The 23,322-nt window shown below is 36.8% G+C and overlaps 1 protein-coding gene across 3 annotated transcripts in view; it reads right to left on the minus strand.

Annotated features, from left to right (window-relative positions):
- Positions 1–23,322, minus strand: part of LOC136040200 (protein argonaute-2-like) — a 121,565-nt gene that overhangs the window by 79,024 nt on the left and 19,219 nt on the right. The window contains exons 3-7 of one of the 3 annotated variants that reach the window (XM_065724353.1): positions 20,196–20,291; positions 10,710–10,757; positions 5,580–5,624; positions 3,411–3,464; positions 85–198 (exon numbers count right to left, since the gene is read on the minus strand). In XM_065724353.1, coding sequence (XP_065580425.1) covers positions 85–198; positions 3,411–3,464; positions 5,580–5,624; positions 10,710–10,757; positions 20,196–20,291 — 357 coding nt within the window. Of the gene's footprint in view, positions 1–84; positions 199–3,410; positions 3,468–5,579; positions 5,625–10,709; positions 10,758–20,195; positions 20,292–23,322 lie in introns of all 3 variants that reach the window. The other 2 variants (XM_065724352.1, XM_065724354.1) reach the window with 2 other exon arrangements.

Here is a 23,322-nt window from a genome sequence, read left to right on the forward strand (position 1 = left end):
TCATCCTCCTGACCTTCAAAGAATGAACAAGTTACGTCCTCAATTTTGCATTACGTTATAATCCAAAAGAAAGAAAATCTATACCTTCTCACTGCCAGGTTCTTTTTTAGCCTCTTGAGGTCTCTGTTGTGCACTTTTTTGCGGTGATGCTGATGCAGGAGACGCGGCTGCAGACGTAACAGTTTCTCGACCTCTTCCCTGAAAAAAAAACATAAACATTTTGTAAGTGAGCACTCAGTTCCCTGCTACCTTTTTTACATTTTGACTAAATCCATGTACCCTGAGAATAATAGACACGTTAATAAGAAAGATAAAAAAGAAGAATAAGTTAAAAAGTAAAAAACAAGTGAATAATATAATAAGAAAAGAAAAGTAGACTTTGGCACGAAGACTCAGGCCTTTCTACTGCTGCTACTACCTCTCTTACACCAACCACAACTTTTTATAGCCTAAGACAGCGTAGTTGCATTTAGAAATCAACGGATGGCGCTTGTATGATATACCCCGACCTAATATTCCTCATCTAAGTAGAACTTGTTTCTCTTACACTTAATCCTAATGAATATACCCAAGTATGATAAACAGATAATACTTTAAAAACAAATTTGGGCTATATATTCGCACATTAAGGGTGGGTGTAACGTATAGCGGGTTTGCGTGCCTAATATGTTAGGTACAATTATTCTACATATTACGTAGTAGGACTGGTTTTTACCACGCTTTCCAAATACTGTACCCCCCCCCCTAATGTGCAAAAATATATCCCAAATTGTATACTTTCCATCTACTCTATCACTTCTGTCTTGTCTCACGCTTAGCTGAAAGAAACTAACGAAACAAAACCGGTTTTACAACACATCAATGAATAAAAAATTTAGTGGTCGAGAGTATGGCATACAAGTACCGACGAACTTTTAATGTTTGAATTCTCATAAACGAAAAGCTTTACCAAATTTAACTATTTATATTCACTTATTTCTTAAATGATCTAAAAGCGTAGCAACATACAGAGTAGGAACTTTAGACACTTTGATAGTACCAAGGGGTTGCATACTTCCTACTTCCCATCTTAGTCCTGCTCATACCAGAAAAATGCGGTATTCGAACATTTATCTTTTGTCTGTTACAGATTTATACAGTCTTTAGGGCAATACCACATTGTCATCAGTATTGCAACGTTGATTGTTTTGCCAATTTTTAACATTTGATCCCCTTTCGTAGAGTTTCTCCTCCATAGAAAATCCTCCCCGGACAATTCTACCACCGGAATTACACCTCCCCATGCAGGTTTTCCTACCCCGCAGAAAATTATCCCCTGAAATTCTTATGGACGAAAAGCATTGTCGAAGTTAACTAATTATATTCACTTATTTATTAAATGACCGAAAAGCGTAGCCACATACAGAGTATGAAATTTAAACTCCATTTGCAACGAGGGGTTGCATACTTCCTACCGTCCGGTGTACATGGTTTCTGAGACAATAATTTTCGAGTGGCATATAGCCAGAATAGATGGTAAAAGGAAGCGAAAAAAAAACTCGACGCAGAACAGAGCTGCCATAGCTAATGCAGTAATGCAAAGCAGTTTCTTGACTGCTTACTACGAAGATTGACGATGCAAGCATCTATTTTTCACTTAATTTCTCATCAATTTCAAATGATTGGAAATAGTTAAATTGTTTTATGTATTATTTCATACAACTTACATTAAAGGTCATAACTAATTAAGATCCCATTCACATCCATCACTGGGACAAGTGATGCACAATGGGACAGTTTATATGAAGACTCAATGCAAGTTGAGATATTTTGGTATTAAAATGCACCTTTGAGGCATCTTCCTCCCTTCCTAACAAAAAAACAATCATAGAGCCTGATTGTAGAGCTTTAAAGCCCGTATATGCAAATATTTTGAATTGTAAAACAACAGAGAATTTACCTGAGACAGTGAAATTCGGATATACCTTAAAAATATTTTGGCTAGTTAGGGAGGGAGAGACACCCGCCCCAAAAGGTGCATTTTAACGCCAAAAAGTCCCAACTCTTCTTCAGCCTTCAGGTAAATACCTGGTTTTGGCTCTTTACTTTTTTTTGAAGATAGAAAAGTAAATTCTTTAAAGAAATTCTTTTGTGAAGTTTTTTTTTAATTAATTCCTATTCATTTTTATCGCCAAAGTTTCAAGCTTTTCAACATTCTCCATTTCAACTTTGAAGTTTCAAAATTCAAAATCCCCCTCAACATTCCTCAAAAGTAGTCACAAACAGATGTAGTAGCAGTTACAAGTAGTCACAATTACAATTGCAGGTTGTCGCAGTTGGAAGCAGTCGCAACCAGTCACATTTGTAGCAGTAGTGAATAGTTCCAAGCGAATAACTCTATCCATTCCGAAGATATTGCAGATACGTCTTTTGATAACTTGGTTACATATAATTTCTTTCAGTATCTGCTATCTTAATGTTTAAATGAATTTTTACTTTAATTTTTGTTCGTTTTGGGTTTCATTTAGTTTTTGTTAGTAATTTCTGGTCGCCTTAAGTTTGAAGTATAACAGATTATAATAATATATAATTTTATATTATATAATACACATAATATATGTTTTTAAAAAGATTTAATTTCTCTTCGTCTACTTTAATATGGCTTTTTACTTTCCTTCGAATAAATTCTTTATCGGAAAGTTTCTAAACAAACTTAATCCATTAAAAGATACTTTCAATTGCAAAAATTCCTTAAAAAGCTTACTTTCTCTAGAAGCCTTTACATCTTTACACTTCTGAATTAATTTATTTTTTTCCTATGCAATATTTATATTCATGACTAACAGAAGTGTCCTATAATTACTCATTTTCCTTCCATGTGTGCATGCGAGGGCCGTTACACTATTTGAATTTTAATAAAATAATAAAGTACACCTTGTCTAATCAATGAAATTACTTATTTATATAATTGTAAAGAAAAATAAACATTGCATTTTCTCTAAAAAAATATCACGAAATAAGTTTGACGTTTTTAGATTTATACTAAAAACGCTATTCGTCCATGCTTTTTTGCAGCTCAAAAATGTGAATGAATTACAGCTAAACTTAATCAACAATAAAAGCTATAGGATTATGCTTTGATAGACAAGAGCATCAGATGATAATAATAATAATAATAAAAAAAAACTGACATTCTCTCATTACTGAACATATTAGTTTGTGGTTAATTTTTTCTTGACACCATTTTTGACTCTGATGTATCCCAAGACCGAAAATTGCAGAGAAGAGTCTTGTGTCCTGACAAAAGTGACCAGCACAGATGGGGGGGGGGTATTCTAACCAATCTTACTGATCGGGTTGAACATTGACCCCCTTATGTGCATGCATAGTAAAGTTTATCAAATTGAACGGCAACAAAATGCAAAACTAACCATGGACCGCGCTGGAGAGGCTTGTGGGGGCAGACCAGGAATACTTGGGGCTTGCTGATGAAGAGAAAAAGCGAATAATTAGAAATTACAAGTTGACAAATGACGAAAACGCAATGATAAAAAAACAGAAGTATTAAAAAATAGGCAGAAAAGAAGGAAAACAACATGTCTACAAAAAATAAAACTACAGAACGTGAAATAAGGGTGTTTCCTCTGCCTAGTCACTCAGAAACGATTCCGTGTTTTCTAGAAAAGTAAACAATATACTTTCTAAGACGAAGATTAGAAGTTACTACTTTTTTAAACCGAATCTTACATTTTCAGTCTAAGAACAAAGAACGAAAACTTCGTAATGCAAACACTACATGCCCAAGAAACAAACATTTGTGGATTTTGCATAAAAAATTGAAGTGAACTTTTTTTTCTAATGAGAAATTGAAGCCCCAAGCATTCACACCAAGTAATAAAATCCTAAATTACAATGCACTACTGTCTTACTATTGAGCCGGATCGCTCCTTACTCATTTCGTTACCGCGAACTGTTTGATAATAGATTATAACAACATATAATTTAATTATATAATACGCAATAGTATATATTTTTAATAAAACTTAATTTCTGTTCGTCTACATTAATGTGACTTTTTACTTTTCTTTGAATTACTTCTTCTACGGAAAGTTTTTTTTAAAAGAAATTAACCCATTAAAAGATACCTTCAATTATTGAAATTCCTTAAAAAAACTTACTTTCTCTAGAAGCCTTTGTGTTTCTGAATTAATTCATTTTTTCATATGCAATATTTATATTCATGACTAACAAAAGTGTCCTATAATTACTCATTTTCCTTCCATGTCCGCATGCGAGGGCCGTTACACTATTTGAATTTTAATAAATTAATAGAGTACGAAACTAACCTTGGCTAAGCAATGATATTACTTATTTATATAATTGTAAAGAAAAATAAACATTGCATTTTCTCTACAAAAATATTACATAATAAGTTTGCCGTTTTTAAATTTATACAGGTTATTCGTCCATGCTTCCTTTTTGCAACTCAAAAATGTGACGAAGTGTAGAATAATACAGAGAATCAATAGAAAGAAGACCTCCCAATGTTCTTCACTCCTCAGTCTTACACTCTGATATTTTAGTAGATACGTGGGTATGTTCCACCTTGTTTGAAGCGAAACCAAGTGAGAATTTTCAATCTCGCGTTACTACAAGCACAAACTAGATTCATAAAACACACATCGCCACACCGTCACCACCAACGTTTTGCAGAACGGTCAGCATGCTGTACCTCAACAGGAATAACCCAAAGGATTTTTAATCTGAGTGAAAAGCAAACCTAAATAAGCGATTGACCCCTCCATACCCATATCCCCTGCTATCACCTTTTTGCGTAAACATCCAGGCAGGTTTGACTTTTTGAGCTGAAACCACATAAGAAATTTTGATTTGTGAACAAAGTGGGGGGGGGAAGTAGTCTTTGCAGTTTATCAATGTTTTTTTTTTATTATTCATTAAAGGCTTAGATCAGTTTCATCTTAGTGACGACTTAAGAGAATGTTTCCAGATTCACCCATTGATGTTTTAAAACTTTTTTTAGATGTTAATTTTATATGGATATCAATTAGGATGAAACAACAAGGGGGAGATTTTAATGAATAAAAAAATGTATTAAAAATTGTCACAGTAAAATGCAATAAATTAAATGCGTTTATTCAAAATAAATCATGTATTTTTTTCCCTACATGATTGAATAGTACTTTGATTATTATTTTATTACTTTTGATTTATTTGAAAGTAATGAAAATTAACAGCTTTAAAAACAATTTGACAATTGGTATTTGACAATTTGACATTTTTAATTTTAATTATTATTAGCGCAAAAAGAAAGCATAACCAGTCTCTTTTACTTATTTTGAGCCTAGAACGCCAGGGTTGCCACTAGTTAAAAAAAGCCACTAGGTTTTAGTGATATTTGGTTGATTTAGTAATTTTCTCGTTCAGGCAATATAAAAAAATCACTACAAATATATAAATCAGTAGGAGTGGCAACCCTGAAAACGACTTCATTTATTTTTTTGGTCATTTAAAGATAAATACAATAGCAAACAATTAAAATTGTCTTTTGGAACACTCTTAAGGATTGAAGAGATCAATACCTGAGGCTGATGTGTGGGTCTTGGTCCCCATGCTGATGGAGCTCCCTAAAACATAAGCACATCGTCAAAATCATAAAAACAATTCTAAATTCAGTAAATAGCAAATAGTCGAACTTAAGGAAAATATGACCTTGGAATCAATATATAAGGAATTTTATTAGAACGTTTAGAATCGCTTTTTTTAGTAATAGGCAAAACGTTTGAAGAAGAAACAGAAAATAAAGTAGAAATAAAGGTGGCAATAGAAATAGGTGGAAAACATAGAGAAATATAGGTGGAGAAATAGAAAATATAAATAATGATTTTCTCGGAGATTTTGGAGTTTCTAAAGCATATCAAAGTTACCTTGTGGTTCAATTACATTTTCACCATGAATAAGACAATGGAAAATGAGCTGGCTTATTAATGTAGATCTACAGTGCAGAAGAGAGCGAGAGTGAGTAGGAAGAGCCGTATTGGTACCAGCCGGCCTCTAGGCCTTAAACTGCTGGGGACAGGCAGCTCAAGTACTCGTACTTCCCACAAACCAAACAGAAGGGAGGAGAAGATAACAAAGAAGGATATACCCTCATACAAATTCTGGAATTGGAACCTCGTGATGAAAACATTTTTGGAGGCCCGTTCGCCAACAAGAAGAAGAGGTCGTAATGGACAAGTGGAGTCCTCCGACCAAAGAAGAAGGTGGAAAAGTAGAAAATTAATTGATGATGATCCCGATGATGGATAAAAAAAGAAAAAAAATCAACCAGAAGTCTCAGAGAAGTTTATATCAATATAAAACCAGTAAAATAAGAATATTTGACAACTGGGTAGAGGGGTACGAGGACAAAAGCACGGGGGCAGGGTCAGATTTAAATCTTTGACGCTTCTAGGCTCAAGCGTTATTGCCACTCCGTTTTTGAGAGATTTTCGAGGAGGTCCCCGAGAATTTGAGGATTGTGGAAGCACTTAAGAGAGCACAACTGATGAGCCAAAAGTAATGAAAGAGAGAGGTGATAGCGAACTCTCTACTACCATTCTTGGGAAACAACTGACAGTATTTATGTTGCCATTGAATTCCTGTTTTGTGAATAGGCATTACGGAGGCGGGGCACACCTGGCAATTTAACGATAAATCACACCAGTCCAGTTTTTGTTAAGAAAAATTCGATCAGTGATAGTTAATTGTCCCCCCTGGCATTGTGCACCCCTAGGCCTGGGCGTATTGGGCATATGGGTGAATCCATGCCTTCCCGGGGTGGGTCTTATCTAGATGAAACAAACCCTCACGCAGAGGACTACTCGTTTAATTCTCATTTTGAAACAGTAAACACCAAAAACATAAAAATCTAATGCTTTGAAATATATAATTGTTTTAAAGAGAGAAATCACTATTTGATAGCAGAAGCCATTACGGATTAACAGCCAAGAAGCCCAATAGCTCTATAATACAATGTAATAGACCAATATTAAACTGAAAAATATGAGCTCCCTTACATTCAAAGATAAGAACAAAGAATTCAACTATCGACTCATTGGACGATTCAAAAAAAAAAAAAAAAAAAAAAAAAAAAAAAAAAAAAAAAAAAAAAAAAAAAAAAAAAAAAACCATTTGAGTGCCATAGAAATCAAATAAAAAAAAATTGACACCTGGACCCATCCAAGACTTTATATATGCTTGGGACCCACGATTTTTGAAAGACTTTTCTTTCGGTTCTTTCAAAATTACAAAACCTTGATGGTAGTATCATATGTTGCAGAATGCTTGATATAAGTCAAATACAAAAAGATAAATTAAAGAGGTGCAAGGAAGATCCCTGAGGAACTCCGCTATTAGCATTAAGGACATTGCACATTTGTTCAACAAAATTTAATGGTCAATGACATCAACGACTTTTAAAACATAAAAAAAGAAAGAATAACCAATACCAAAAAAATTTCTATAAAATAAGCTAAATATGTAATAATAAGCTTCTACTGTTTTAAAAAGTAGAGTTGAGAGAAAGAGCCAAACTTTAGCGTAAAGAGCGGGACATTGATGAGGAAGCAGCCCCTTTCATATACGAATTAATTTCTGTTCGTTTTAAGTTTTAATGTCGCTCCTTACTTCCAGTTAAAAAAACTTGTTTTTTTTTTATTTAATCATAATATCATAGGTGCATAAGGGTATCACCAAGAATGTACTATGCCTTCATAACTAACGTATCTATCTACTGTAAATAAAACCGTTTTACCTATTATAATACATTTTTTATGGCACTTGGTATTAACCAAGTGACATATAGCAATCGCCAATTCTGTCGGTCTTTCTGTCTGTCGGTCCCGGTTTTGCTACTTTAGGCACTTCCAGGTAAGCTAGGACGATGAAATTTGGCAAGCGTATCAGAGACCGGACCAGATTAAATTAAAAATACTCGTTTTCCTGATTTGACCATCTGGGGGGGGGGGGGAGTGTGGGGCCCGGTTAATTCGCAAAAATAGAAAAAATGAAGTATTTTTAACTTATGAGCGGGTGATTGGATCTTAATAAAATTTGATGTTTGGAATGATATTGTGTCTCAGAGCTCTTATTTTAAATCCTGACCGGGTCTGATGACATTGGGGGGAGTTGGAGGGGGAAAACCTAAAGTCCCGGTTTTGCTACTTTAGGCACTTCCAGGTAAGCTAGGACGATGAAATTTGGCAAGCGTATCAGGGACCGAACCTGATTAAATTAGAAATAGTCGTTTTCCCGATTTGACCATCCGGGGGGGGGGGGGGTTAATTCGGAAAAAATAGAAAAAATGAAGTATTTTTAACTTATGAGCGGGTGATTGGATCTTAATGAAATTTGATGTTTGGAATGATATTGTGTCTCAGAGCTCTTATTTTAAATCCCGACCGGGTCTGATGACATTGGGGGAGGTTGGAGGGGGGAAACCTAAAATCTTGGAAAACACTTAGAGTGGAGGGATCGGGATGAAACTTGATGGGAAAAATAAGCGCAAGTCCTAGATACATGATTGACATAATCGGAACTGATTCGTTCTCTTTGGGGTAGTTGGAGGGGGGGGGGGGGTAATTCTTAAAAATTGTAAAAATGAGGCATTTTCAACTTACGAACGGGTGATCGGATCTCAATGAAATTTGATGTTTAGAAGGATATCGTGTCTTAGAGCTCTTATTTTAAATCCCGACCGGATCAGGTGATGGGGGCGGGGAGTTGGGAGGGGGAAACCTAAAACTTGGAAAACACTTAGAGTGGAGGGATCGGGATGAAACATGGTGGGAAAAATAAACACAAGTCCTAGATAGATGATTGACATAAACGGAACGGATCCGCTCTCTTGGGGATAGTTGGGGGGGGGGGTTCTGAAAAATTAAAAAAAATGAGGTATTTTTAATTAACGAACGGTTATCGGATCTCAATGAAATTTGATATTTAGAAGGATGTCGTGGCTCAGAGCTCTTATTTAAAACCCGACCGGATCTGGTGACATTGGGGGGGGGGGGGGTTGGGAGGGGGAAACCTAAAACTTGGAAAACACTTAGAGTGGAGGGATCGGGATGAAACTTGGTGGGGAAAAAACACGAGTCCTAGATACTTGATTGACATAACCAGAACGGATCCGCTCTCTTTGGAGTAGTTGGGGGGGGGGGGGGTATTTCTGAAAAATTAGAAAAAAGGAGGTATTTTTAACTTACGAACGGGTGATTGGATCTCCATGAAATTTGATGTTAGAAGTATATCGTGTCTCAAAGCTCTTATTTTAAATCCTGACCGGATCTGGTGACATTGGGGGAAGTTTGGGGTAGGGAAACCTAAAATGATGGAAAACGCTTAGATTGGAGGGATTGGGATGAAACTTGGTTGGAAAAATAAGCAGAAGTCTTGCATACGTGATTTACATAATTGGAACGGATCCGCTCAATTGCGGGGGGGGGGGGGGGTAATTCTGAAAAATAAGAAAAAATGACGTATTTTTATCTTACAAAGGAGTGATCGGATCTTCATGAAACTTCATATTTAGAAGGATCTCGTAACTCAGATCCCTTATTTTAAATCTCAACCGGATCTAGCGTAATTGGAGGGGGGGCAGTTGAGGGGAACCAGAAATCTTAGAAAATACTTAAGAGGTGAGATCAGGATGAAACTGGATGGGAAGAATCAAAACCTGTCTAAGATACGTGACTGACATAACTGGACCGGATCTGCTCTCTTTGGTGGAGTTGGTGGGGGGGGGGGGGGTAAAAATTGAGGCATTTATAACTTACGAAAGGGTGACCAGATCTTAATCAAATTTGATATTTAGAAGGATCTTGCGCTTTAAAGCTCTAATTTTAAATACTGATCAGATCCTGTGACATTCGGGGGAGTTGGAGGGGGAAACCGGAATTCTTTGAAAACGTGAAAATTGGGGTATTTTTATTTTACGAACAGGTGATCAGATCGTAATGAAATTTGATATTTAGAAGGAATTCATGTCTCAGAGCTCTTACTTCAAATCCCGACCAGATCTTTTGACATTGGGGGGAGTTGGAGGGGGAAATCTTGGAAAAACACTTGGAGTGTAGGAATCGGGATGAAGCTTGGTGGATAGAATAAACAAATGTCCTTGATACGTGATTGACTGAACCATACTGGATTCGCTCTCTTTGGGGGAGTTGAGGGGAGGGGTTCAGTGATTTGGCGAGTTTGGTGCTTCTGGACGTGCTAAAACGATGAAAATTGGTAGGCGTGTCAGGGAGCTGCACAATTTGACTTGATAAAGTCGTTTTCCCAGATTCGACCATCTGGGGGGCAAATGGGAGAGGAAAAATTAGAAAAAATTAGGTATTTATAACTTACGAGTGGGTGATCGGATCTTAATGAATTTTGATATTTAGAAGGACTTTGTGACTCAGAGCTCTTATTTTAAATCTTGACCGGCATTAAGCCTCTTATTTTCCTTTTTAAATCAATCTATTGATTTATAGAAATTTGCTAGAGCTCATACCATATGATCTCTTGGCTCTTAGCTCTTCTTGCCTCGTCACAAGTGCCATATGAGTTCTTAGCTCTTGTTATTGTAAATAAACTGCTTAAAATCAGTTTTTTTTCACGAAAAAAAAACTCAACATTGTAGAACTTTCTAGCTTATTTAGTAGTGACAGAGAAGGACTAAAAATTACCTGAGGTTGCGCAGGTCTAGGTCCCCACCCTGACTGCACTGACTGCGCCTAGAAAATAAAATATTTACTATCCAATTGTCATTATAATCAGATAATATTTATAATTATACTTATTATATAATAAATATAATTATTGTGAAATAATTATTATAATTACGAATAATAATAATTAAAATTAGAACTTAATTGTTAAATGATAATTACAATAATCTGAAAAAATAGATAGCGGGATTTGCTCCCACGCGCAAGTTCCGTGGACAATCACTCGGATTTACAAATATATTAATAAATTGCAAATTTTAATAAACAGTGAAGAAAGTTTGAGTTTCTTCATCTTTTTGTTACATTTTGAGGGGAGCGGAGAGAAAGCGTGAATTCTTATAATTTTTATTAATACTAATTGCAATCTTAGAAACTAATTTTCGAAAAATCAAAAACTCGAAAACGAATTTAAATAGCTATGATTGGAGGTAAAAATTTGACTAGTCATCCTACATTTTTTAACATTTTTTTAGCAGAAAGTTATGTAGGTCCCAACCTTGCATAGCCGTAAGTCAACTTAGGGCTTATTCAATCGAGAACTGAAAGCTCTAGTGCCCCTTTTAAGAGTCAAAAGTGATTGGAGGGTGATGAAAGTTCCCATTACCTTTTTTATGATCCCGCTCCCTCAACTCGAATACAGATTTTAAGATTTTTCGTTCAAAATAGTCAAAAGGTCTAATGAAAATAAATTCGGGGATGACAATGCCTCATCCTCTGGGGCAACGATTGTAAGTAACAAAACTTGCTCATTGTTTACGTATAGGATTTTTGACCCCAGGGGATCCCCCAAAAGGGGGTGTTTGACCCAAAGTGTGTCCAAAAAGGCTAAGAATATTAAGGTGAAACTTCAGGAAATACTGAGGGGGATCTTGGATTTTATTAAAATGTGCATCCAGGTTATTAAAAGGGTACATCTTTAATATCTAAGGAACAACAAAGGGGACTAAGTTAAACTTTCAGGACTACGACCACGACTATCTGCGAATCCGTATACTTGTGACAGCGACTACTTGCAAATTCCGCTGCTTGCGACTACAATTACTTGCCACTGCAACCAGTTGCGACTGTGATATTGAACACTACTACTACTACTACTACTGCGAATACTAATACCATTGAATAAAATCAAAAAAGTAAGTTCTTACAGGTTGTCAAAATGGCATACAAACAATATCTCAGGAACGGAATAGGGCACTAAGTTTAAACTTTTAGCCCACTATTTGTGTCCAGATTGTCAAAAGGGCGTGTCTGCATTATCCCAGGAACAGCTATGTATTATGTAGAAACTTTTAGCCCACTATTTGTGTCCAGATTGTCAAAAGGGCGTCTCTGTATTATTCCAGGAACAGCTAAGGGTATTATGTAGAAACTTTTAGCCCACTATTTGTGTCCAGATTGTCAAAAGGGCGTCTCTGTATTATCCCAGGAACAGCTAAGGGTATTATGTAGAAACTTTTAGCCCACTATTTATGTCCTGATTGTCAAAAGGGCGTCTCTGTATTATCTCAGGAACAGCTAAGGGTATTATGTAGAAACTTTTAGCCCACTATTTTATGTCCTGATTGTCAAAAGGGCGTCTCTGTATTATCCCAGGAACAGCTAAGGGTATTATGTAGAAACTTTTAGCCCACTATTTGTGTCCAGATTGTCAAAAGGGCGTCTCTGTATTATTCCAGGAACAGCTAAGGGTATTATGTAGAAACTTTTAGCCCACTATTTGTGTCCAGATTGTCAAAAGGGCGTCTCTGTATTATCCCAGGAACAGCTAAGGGTATTATGTAGAAACTTTTAGCCCACTATTTGTGTCCAGATTGTCAAAAGGGCGTCTCTGTATTATCCCAGGAACAGCTAAGGGTATTATGTAGAAACTTTTAGCCAACTATTTGTGTCCAGATTGTCAAAAGGGCGTCTCTGTATTATCCCAGGAACAGCTAAGGGTATTATGTAGAAACTTTGAGCCAACTATTTGTGTCCAGATTGTCAAAAGGGCGTGTCTGCATTATCCCAGGAACAGCTATGTATTATGTAGAAACTTTTAGCCCAGTGTTTGTGTCCAGATTGTCAAAAGGGCGTCTCTGTATTATTCCAGGAACAGCTAAGGGTATTATGTAGAAACTTTTAGAACACTATTTGTGTCCAGATTGTCAAAAGGGCGTCTCTGTATTATCCCACGAACAGCTAAGGGTATTATTTAGCAACTTTCAGAGCATGCTGTTGGAGGCGTTTAGTTAAATTAAAAGACACTATGTACATCTCAGGAACGGCCGAGGGACATAGTATGAAACTTTCAGGCACATTGAGGGGGAGTTGAACTAAGTTAAAATGCAGGTTGTCAAAAAGGCATATTAGCAAAATCTCAAGAATGGCCGAGGGTATTAGGTTGAAACTTTCAGGCAATGTTGTGAGGGATGGACAACTAAAAGAAAAGATACTATGAACATCCATCAAAAGAGTGTGTCTACGATATCTCAGAAACTGCTAAGAGAACTAAGTTAAAACTTCGTATAGTTTGTATAAACTAAAGGTTAAAACATGATATGGGCCAGAATGGCTTCAGCTCTATGGAAACTTACAAGATTATGCAGCTTTCCAATCCATGTACTTAAATAATGTTCCCCGTACCCATCTATTTAAATTCTATTCTTTTCACTATCCATTTCTTTACTTGTTTTAGTGTTTTTTTGCCACCCCCTTGTAAAGTTTTTACTCCTTGAGATGACCGTTTTTTGTTATAATAAACTTCTTTGTTAAATGTTTCACTCCTTGAGGTGAATTGTAATCGTTCTTTGTTATAATAAATTCCGCTCTCATTGAAAAAAAAATCCATTAGTAAAATTTTGTCCAAGAGAGAGAGGAGAGAGAGAGAGAGAGAGAGAGAGAGAGAGAGAGAGAGAGAGAGAGAGAGAGAGAGAGAGAGAGAGAGAGAGAGAGAGAGAGAGAGAGAGAGAGAGAGAGAGAGAGAGAGGAGAGGAGAGGAGAGAGGAGAGAGAGGAGAGAGAGAGAGAGAGAGAGAGAGAAGAGAGAGAGAGAGAGAGAGAGAGAGAGAGAGAGAGAGAGAGAGAGAGAGAAAAAGAGAGAGAAGATAAATGGAGAAGAGAAAGAAAGCCAGAGAGAGCAAACTTAGAGATGATAAAAAGATGCTATACCTGCTGAGGTCCTGGTCCCCTTGCACCTGGTTGTTGTGGGGCTCCCCATGCCGATTGTTGTGGCTGGCTTGCTGGCTGACGTTGAGCTCCCTAAGTGGCAAGAATAAGTAATTGAGAAACTACTCACATAAAGAATTATGTGATTAGCAGTACTTTAATAATAATGTTCCTCCTGAGAAAGACAGAGACAAGAATTTTGGATTGCATTCCATACATTTTTGAAGAGTTAATAATAGGAATTTCTACGTGACAATATATTAGTGCAAACTAACAAAAAAAATAATATTGATTGTCATATTTCAAAAATAAAAATAAAATGTGTTTTTTTTAAGTTTTACAGGCAATTTTCGAATAGTGGGTCTTGTTGTGTTGAAGAAACTGGTAAAATTGGTCACGGTAAATTTGGGTATTGTACGTATTTTAGTATAATTTTACAGACCCCTGTAAAATTTATACTTTATGCATTTTACGTAATTTACCGATATTTTACGCATTTTCCGGATATCTTACATATTTTACAAGGGCATACAATTTTAACAGCACAAAAGCGTAGAGACTGGCAGAAAAAGGTTTGGATTAGACCTTTTAAATTTAAAATGGTAAAATATTAGTTGAAATGAAATTACATTAGCTCTGTGAGCTGTTAAATACGGAAAGGGCTACAAGAAGGATTGACACATGACAAACGAGAAATAAATTAAATAGCCGACGAGTAAAACGAGGGTAACCTCAGCCAGCTGACAGAAAAGCGAAAACGACAGAAGCAGGTACTTTGTCAGGGACTTCTGCCCAGCCATCTTCAGTGCTCAAAAAAAAGAAGAACAAAAACCTTTTGAAGTAACTCTTAACAGAGCAGAAGAAAGACTGAATCAAACAAACCAAGCCAGAATAAATGAAAGACTATTCACCAATTAAATTGGAGAAATCTCTGCTTAGTGATTGACTTAGCTTAATGATCTTAATTTAAACTGAAGAAAAATGTTATTTGAGTCCTTTAATTTTAAATTCTTGTAAATTGGGTCCATAGGATGTCTCCAGTTTCTTTATTAAAGCAAGGTCTCAATTTATGAGTTTTTCAATTCCAATTGCCTTCCTAAAACAATGTGGAAAGGCATCTGCTTCAGATATTAAATTTGCCTCATCAAAAAGAACTACATGATCTGGGTTTTCAACGATGTGGAGGGCTAAAGCAAAATCAATATCCTCATTTATAATTTAAATTTCACATCCGAGAGAAATTTTGTGTTCATGCCATCGTTCCTCCGGGAGCCAGCATTTACCCTCCCCCCAGAAAATCGTTCTCTATTTTCCCTCTGGATAATTCTGGATCTTCATATGAAGGGAAATGAAGATTTCTACTATCCTGTTTCAGTCAGAGGCAATCATACAGCATTGCCAATAGTGAAGACCCATAAGGGTTCAAAGTATCAATATTTGTTCATTTATTTTGTCTTAGAGGCGCTTCATGTGAAAGGGGTGGTCGAATAAATTTGGGAGGGGATCAGTCACTTGGAAATCAGAAGTTCCAATGCCCTTTTCTAAGATTTAATGTGCTTTTCAACCAATTGCTACCGAAGGTGTTGTAACTGGCTACAGTGTCTTCAAGATATTCTTATTCTAGTTCAACGGCCCTTGTGTTTCAGCAGTTGTTTGGAAGAATCTTCAGATAAATACAGAATTAGTCCTAAGAGAGAGATAAGGGGAGGTTCGAGGTAGAAATTGATATATAATTCTCAGGGCCGTATCCAGGATTTTTGGTTAGGGGGGGGGGGCATTTTTTCGAGGAATGACTGAATGCTCTTCTAATATGATCCACTGCTTAGTAAATCAATCATCAAAGTGTTACGAACCACTTTTTTGTTCGTATTCGGTGCTTTTGTAAATAAGTGAAAAATAACATGTATATGATACGAGAAATGTGGCTAAATGCGGCTATTTAAATATACAAGGCTGTTAGGGTAACATTACTTAGGTTTAAAAGTATAAAAAAATTGCTAATACGATTTGGCTCCAAATATTGGTAAATTTGAATGATTGATTTTTCTTTTTTAATCAGATGTCCAAAATCAGGCACTGTTCCAAGTGCTGGGGTATTACCCTAAGCACAAGATTACCAAAGGAATGAAGCAGACTGTTAATAGAACTGATGAAACACTAGACGAAGGGGCGTTACCTTTTTTAAGCCCCAAGAAAACCAAATCACTAAAGAATTCATTAAAAGCCGTAAGCGATGCTTAAAAAGAAATGCTCAATTAGTCATACAACAGGGCAATTCTAAAATAACAATTTTACCCTACATTTCCTAAGGAGTACCTTATTTCACCAATTTTATTTACCGAGTTTTTATTTTACGATAATTTTACAACACTGGTTTGTCGGATTGCCTACATTGAACATAATACGTAAGCAGATGTCATTTGGACTTGAGGGGATTCAAACATTTTTCTGATGCCTAGTAACATCAATTAAAGTGTAGCAATAGCCCTTTCTGCCTTAATAAAACAAGAGTTAAGAGCTCATATGGCACTTGTGACGAGGTCAGAAGAGCCAAGAGCTCATATGGTATGAGCTCTAGCAAAATTCTAAGAATCAATAGATTGATTTAAAAGGAAAATCAAAGGCTTAATGCCGGTCGGTATTTAAAATAAGAGCTCTGAGTCACGAGATCTTTCTAAATATCATAATTCATTTAGATCCGATCACCGACTCGTAAGTTAAAAATACCTCATTTTTTTTATTTTTCCAAATCAACAACCGTAGCTCCCCCAAAGAGAACGGATCCGTTTCAATCATGTCAATCACGTATCTATGACTTGTGCTTATTCTTCCCATCAAGTTTCATCCCGGTCTCTCCACTCTAAGCGTTTTCCAAGATTTCTGTTTCCCTCCTCCAACCCTCTATGTTCCCGGATTCAATTTGAATTAAAAATGGAGCATCTGAGACATAAAATTCTTCTATATATAAAGTTTCATTAAGATCCGATTTTCACGTTTTCCAAGAATTCCGGTTTCCCCCTCCAACCCCCCCCCCCATTGTCATCGAATCTGTTCGGGATTTAAAACAAGAATTCTAAAGCACAAGATCCTTCTAAATATCAAATTTCATTAAGATCTGATCTCTCGTTCTTAAGTTAAAAATACCTCATTTTTTCGAATTACTCCCGCCCCCAACTCCACCAAAGAGAACAGATCTGGTCCGGTTATGTCAGTCACGTATCTTGGACTTGTGCTTATTCTTCTAACCAAGTTTCATCCTGATCGCTCCGCTTTAACCGTTTTCCAAGATTCCCGGCCCCACCCCCTCCCCCCAATGACACTCGATCCAGTCAGGAATTAAAATGAGACATCTGAGTTACAAGATCCTTCTAAATATGAAATTTCATTAAGATCCGATCACTCCTTCGTAAGTTAAAAATGCTTCATTTTTTCTAATTTTAAGAATCAACCCCCCCCCCCAACTCCCCCAAAGAGAGCAGATCCGTTCCGGTTATGTCAATCACGTATCTAGAACTTGGGCTTATTTTTCTCACCGTTTCATCCCGATCCCTCCACTCTAATGACTTTCCTAGATTTTAGGTTCCCCCCAACTCCCCCAATGTCACCGGATCCAGTCGGGATTTAAAATAAGAGCTCTGGGACATGATATCCTTCCAAACATCAAATTTCATTAAGATCCGATCACTCCTTCGTAAGTTAAAAATACCTCATTTTTTTCTGATTTTTCATAATTAACCCCCCCCCCCAAAAAAAAAGAGAAGATCCGTCCCAGTTATGTCAATCAAGTATCTAGGACTTCTGCTTATTTTTCCCACTAATCGTTTTCCAAGATTTTAGGTCCTCCCCCCAACTCCCCCCAATGTCACCGGATCCGGTCGGGATTCAAAATAAGAGCTGTGAGACACGATGTCCTTCCAAACCTACTTCATTAAGATTCGATCACCCGTTCGTAAGTTAATAATACTTCTTTTTTCTATGTTTTCCGAATTAACCGGCCTCCCCCCCTCCCCCCCCCCCAGCTGGTCAAATCGGGGAAACAATTATTTCTAATTTAATTTGGTCTGGTCCCTGATACGCCTGCCAAATTTCATCATCCTAGCTTATCTGGAAGTACCTAAACTAGCAAAAGCGGGACTGACAGACAGACCGACCGTTTTTTAGAATCCTTCATTTTTTAGAAGGATTTCTAACAACTTGATTTGTTGTTAAGTAAAAGTAAGTAAGTAAGTAAGACGGCACTAGACCCTTAAAGTTCGAACCGGCGGTGCTGATCTCCGTTTCATGGCACTTCAGGCAGGAAGTGCAATGGGGGCTTGGGGGCCAACCATCCCGTGCTTTCATACACCCTTCCTGCTTACCTTCCCCAAACTTCTCCAGGTACCCATTTAGAGCTGGGTCGACTCTGGCTGTGCTTACAGAGTCACGCCACTGACCCCTGTCCCAAACTAAATAACTGGTCACAACAGGGATTGAACCCATGCCCCTTGGACAAAGAATTCTCACGCCAGCGCACCAACCACTCAGCCAGGAGGGTTGATTTGTTGTTAGAGACTTGCCAAAACAATATTCAAAAACAGATAATACAACCAAGTCGGTTGACTGGTTTCTATACTAAAACATTGATAGAGAATTCCAAGATTCTGATATCTCTTGCAGTTAGCATTTTTTTTTTTTCCTTTTTCGACATTATCTTCAGAGACATAATAGAGCAGGAACTTGACTACTAAGCTGATCTAAACATGTCAGAAGCTAGCAAAACACCATTTTTTTATTCACCATTCACCATTTTTTTTATTCACCATTTAAAACCAGCTTCATTGTGCATAGCCTTTTTTTACTTCACAGTCAATTAATATGTTTCTGAGAAACTTTTTGCTAACACTATTTGCTACAAACCCGGCAACACTTCCCCTACCATTGATACGTCCTTGGTCGGAGCCCCAATAAGAAAATCCACTCTCATTTTTTTTCACTTTAGGACAATTAACCTTTGGACTAAGACTGCTAAGGGAGTGATTTTGTACCAAGCGGTAGTCACTCTACCCGGGCCCATTTCAAACGCATTTAACTGACCAAGTCTGATAAATAGAAAATATTTATCATTGTGATTTTTACTAAATTCTTTTAGATCCGCTCAGAGCAAAAGTCTAATGTAATTTAAAATTGTAACTGTAGTTCGTTTCTATTGGTATGCCAACAGAGAAAAACAATTCCTTTTAATTAAATGATTAATTTTTTAATTCCTTTTAAACAAAAAATTGTTGTTAACTAGGAGCGAAATACAAACAATTCATTTTCCTCAGGCCAACAAAAATAGTTAGCAAATTCTGTCAGTAAATAGTTGGACAGCACAAAAAGCCTGGTATTTTTACAATCTCAAGTTAGCAGTTTGAGCTATAGGCTATTTTGAGATATATTTGACTGAACTAGGAACATACTTGGGAATCCTTTTTTTATATTCAAGGACGGGACGGGAGGTAAAATCACTTGCATAACAAATACCCCAAAATTCTGGAAAAATTTAGAATTTCAGAAGGACCCCTACCCATGTACGTTCCTGGATCAAACTATCCAAACAAGGTTTGAATAATGATTACAATCTAAATCCTTTCAGATAACCCGTTTTACAAGCATACCACTTACACTCACTTGCAAACTACTTAATTTATTTTCATCTACCACTAAGACCTTAGTCCACTAATTACCTTTTTTGGAATAGCACCCTGAATCTAAGACAAATATTAAAAGAGAATGAAGATCAAGTTTAAACTGCTAGCTAAGAAATCAAAAAGGAACTAAATGTCGGACTGTATTATTCATTTCGGAAATTCCAGCAGAATGAGTCTTTAATAGGAAGTGCCATTTTTGCCAATTTTTACCTTATAAATGTCGTTCAGACCATTTACAATGGTCTTCCATCACCTCCCTGTTTTTATGCATATATTGTCAACCAGCACGGAAAATATTAACATAAATTGGGGCTTCCCCTTGTGAATTAGAGCAAAAGATTCCAGGCTTTCTCAAAGCAGTTAGAATATTTTACAACATATCCAAAGAACGCAATCATGACATGTAAGCTGCTCTTCTACAAAAGGCCTAGAAATAACAAACTATAGTCTATTTCATAACTATGCATTAAATAGAAGGATAGGGAGGAAAGAGGAGAAAGAAAGAAAGAGAGAGGAAAGTTAGGAACGAGATTATATATATATATATATATATATATATATATATATATATATATATATATATATATATATATATATATATATATATATATATATATATATAGATGGTAAACCTGCTGAGGTCCTTGTCCCCATGCACCTGGTTGTTGTTGTTGTGGGGCTCCCCATGCCGATTGTTGTGGCTGGCCTCCTGGCTGACGCTGAGCTCCCTAAATGACAAGAATAACTAATTGAGAAATTACTCACATAAGGAATTATTTGAGTAATTAGCAATATTATAATAATTATGTTCCCCCTGAGAAAGAAAGAAAGATAAGAATCATGAATTATATTCCGTACATGTTTATGAAATACATGCATTTTATAATAACAATATAATATAACAACCATACATTTCAATAATAGCAATTTTTATACGAAAATATACCAGTATGAAAACAAAGAAAGGAAATAATAAACGAAAAGATACCAAATAATAAATGAAAGTATACCAGATAGTGAAAACAAACAAGAGAAAAACATTGAGTATTACATTTCAAAGACTACAAATCTAAAAATTAGATATATTTTTTAGTTTTACAAGAGATTTTTGGAGGGCGTGTTTGTTGGATTGCCTACATTGAACATAATGCGTAAGTAGATATCATTTGGACTTGACGGGATTCAACCATTTTTCGGATGTCTAGTAACGTTGGTTAAAGTCCAGCAATAGCCCGTAATAGCCGATTTTCGGCCTTAATAATAAAAAAAACATACCAACTGTTGGTATGAACAACTCTACCAACAGTAACATATCTGCAGACCTCATACATATCTGCTATCTGCTAGATTTAACATATCTGCTAGATTTTGTTTTGTGACAATGAACTTTATTAACTTCTGACCACAAAAGTATAAACTTTTGATTGTGCTTTTTATGAATCAATTATGAACGTAAACTTACAATATGTGAACCTCAGAAACTGTCCGTGGACACAAAAAGTGGCAGTTGGTGTTTTCATAACTGGTGTACATATTTTTCATGTTTTTTTTTCATGAGTTCAGTTAATTGTTTTTAGTTTGTATAAAAGTACTAAACACTCTAGTACTAAATCTAGTACTAAAAGTACTAATCCACTCTACTTGTTTCTTTGGTAAAATAAGACAAAATTAAGGACGACTTTCGTACACTAACCCTGCTATGCATCAGGTAAACCTCTCTGGCTGACTCATCTTCCTGCTCAAAGCCTCGATCATACTTTGTGCAAAGCTTATTTCTACACAGTCTCTGGTATCTATGACTTTTTTCAGCTTCTTGGAGAAGCATATTTGCCACTTGTCTCTTCTTCTTTTCAACTGACTTCTTCTCAATCAAATCTTTTTCTAGGTGTTCAATGGTCTTCTGCTCAGAATCTATCCTCTTCTTCTTCTTCCCTTTTGAACTACTCTCCAGCCTGTCTAGATTGCTCAGCTTCCAGGTATAGTTTATAGCTCTGGTACACATTTCACCCCAAATTCAACAGCTCTATCACGTTCAACTTCAGCGTTCCCAAGCGATATACAGAGAGCTGTTTTTACTATCTCTTTGAAACAAGGAGATATTTTGTCTGCCCTTGATGGTTTTTCAAGGGCATATCAGATTTTTCCTCGGTCATGAGTCGTCCTGACCGGGAAAAATCACGTTCAACTTCAGTGTTCCCAAGAGACATACAGAGAGCTGCTTTTACTATCTTTGAAACAAGGAGATATTTTGTTCAACTTCCAGGTATAGTTTAGAGCTCTGGTACACATTTCATCCCCAAATTCAACAGCTCTCTGGTAATAGGGACTAACTCGGACCTGTACTCGAACTTCTTCAGATTTTTCAAGATTTTTCCTCGGTCATGAGTCATCCTGACTGGGAAAAATCACGTTCAATATCAGTGTTCCCACGCGACATACAGAGAGCTGCTTTTACTATCTTTGAAACAAGGAGATATTTTGTCTACCCTTGATGGTTTTTCAGACTAAAAATCGAGTTCCATAAAACATCAATCCTTGATGAAATAATTTTCTCTTTCTGGCATTTGACCAGTACGCCGGGTAAGTTTTGAAACCCGTCTTGAAAGTTATTATAATCCCAAATTCAGTCATTGACCAGTTCCGAACTTTATAATCTGGATTATTTGGATCACTATTATATCTGGATTACCACACGTGGTAGCACATCAGCTAAAAACCCTCTACAGTCTGATATGGGAGAAGAAGACCTTCCCGTTTGATTGGAAGGTGTCAATGATAAGGTTCGAGGGAGCAAGGGATGAGCGGACACGTGAAAATCAGTGCGGATTTCGAAGAGGGAGAGAGCGTACTGACCAGATCTTCACTCTTCGCCTTATTCTTCAACAGTGCGAACGTTACAACCTCCTCATAATTAACATGTTCCTTGATTTTGTGGCTGCGTTCGACTCAGTAACGCGCGAAAGCCTTTGGCGAAGCATGGTGGAAGACGGTATGCCGGTTAAATTCGTGTAACTGTTGAGAGCCTCCTACGAGCATTGCAATTCGATCGTAACAACGTTGGGCGAAGAAACTGAGCCCTTCAGTACGGAAAGTGGTGTGAAACAGGGGTACATATTGTCCCCTATTTTGTTAAACTACTTAAAGATTGGATTCTAGAAAGGGCACTCAAGTTTTGATGGTGTTGATCAACAAGGCCAAAACTAAAGTCATGGATCTAAATATACAGTCAAATTATCAGCTTGTTCTTTACGGACAAGAATTGGAAAAAGTCGATAGCTTCACCTATCTTGGCTCAGTAATAGACCCTTGTGGAGGTTGTAACCTCGACGTAAAGAACAGAACCAACAAAGCCCAGGCCATCTTCCCACAACTCCGCCGCCATTTGTGGAGCCGGCGGGAGATAAGAATGAAGAAAAAATTTCTGTATATAAAGCGGCTGTTATATAAGTCCTCTTCTATGCAGTCGAAACTTGGCCACTGAAGGCGCTTCATCTCCATGATTTGGAAGTCTTTGACCACTTCGATGTCTACGAAAAATCCTGAACATTCGATACACAGAATCTCAAATGTTGGTGCGTCACCACTGCTGTAAAATCGAACCCGCCGTCACGATTGTCAAACAGAGAAGACTGCGTTGGCCTGGTCATGTGCTTAGAAGACCCAATGACCGCATTATGAAGTAAGTGCTTCTAGCTGCCTCGTTGCCAGATTGGCACAGGCGACCTTCGACCTGGCGGTGAAGAATTGGTGAGCAACTGC

This window comes from Artemia franciscana, chromosome 20 (genome assembly GCF_032884065.1).
Source record: "Artemia franciscana chromosome 20, ASM3288406v1, whole genome shotgun sequence".
Taxonomy (NCBI): domain Eukaryota; kingdom Metazoa; phylum Arthropoda; class Branchiopoda; order Anostraca; family Artemiidae; genus Artemia; species Artemia franciscana.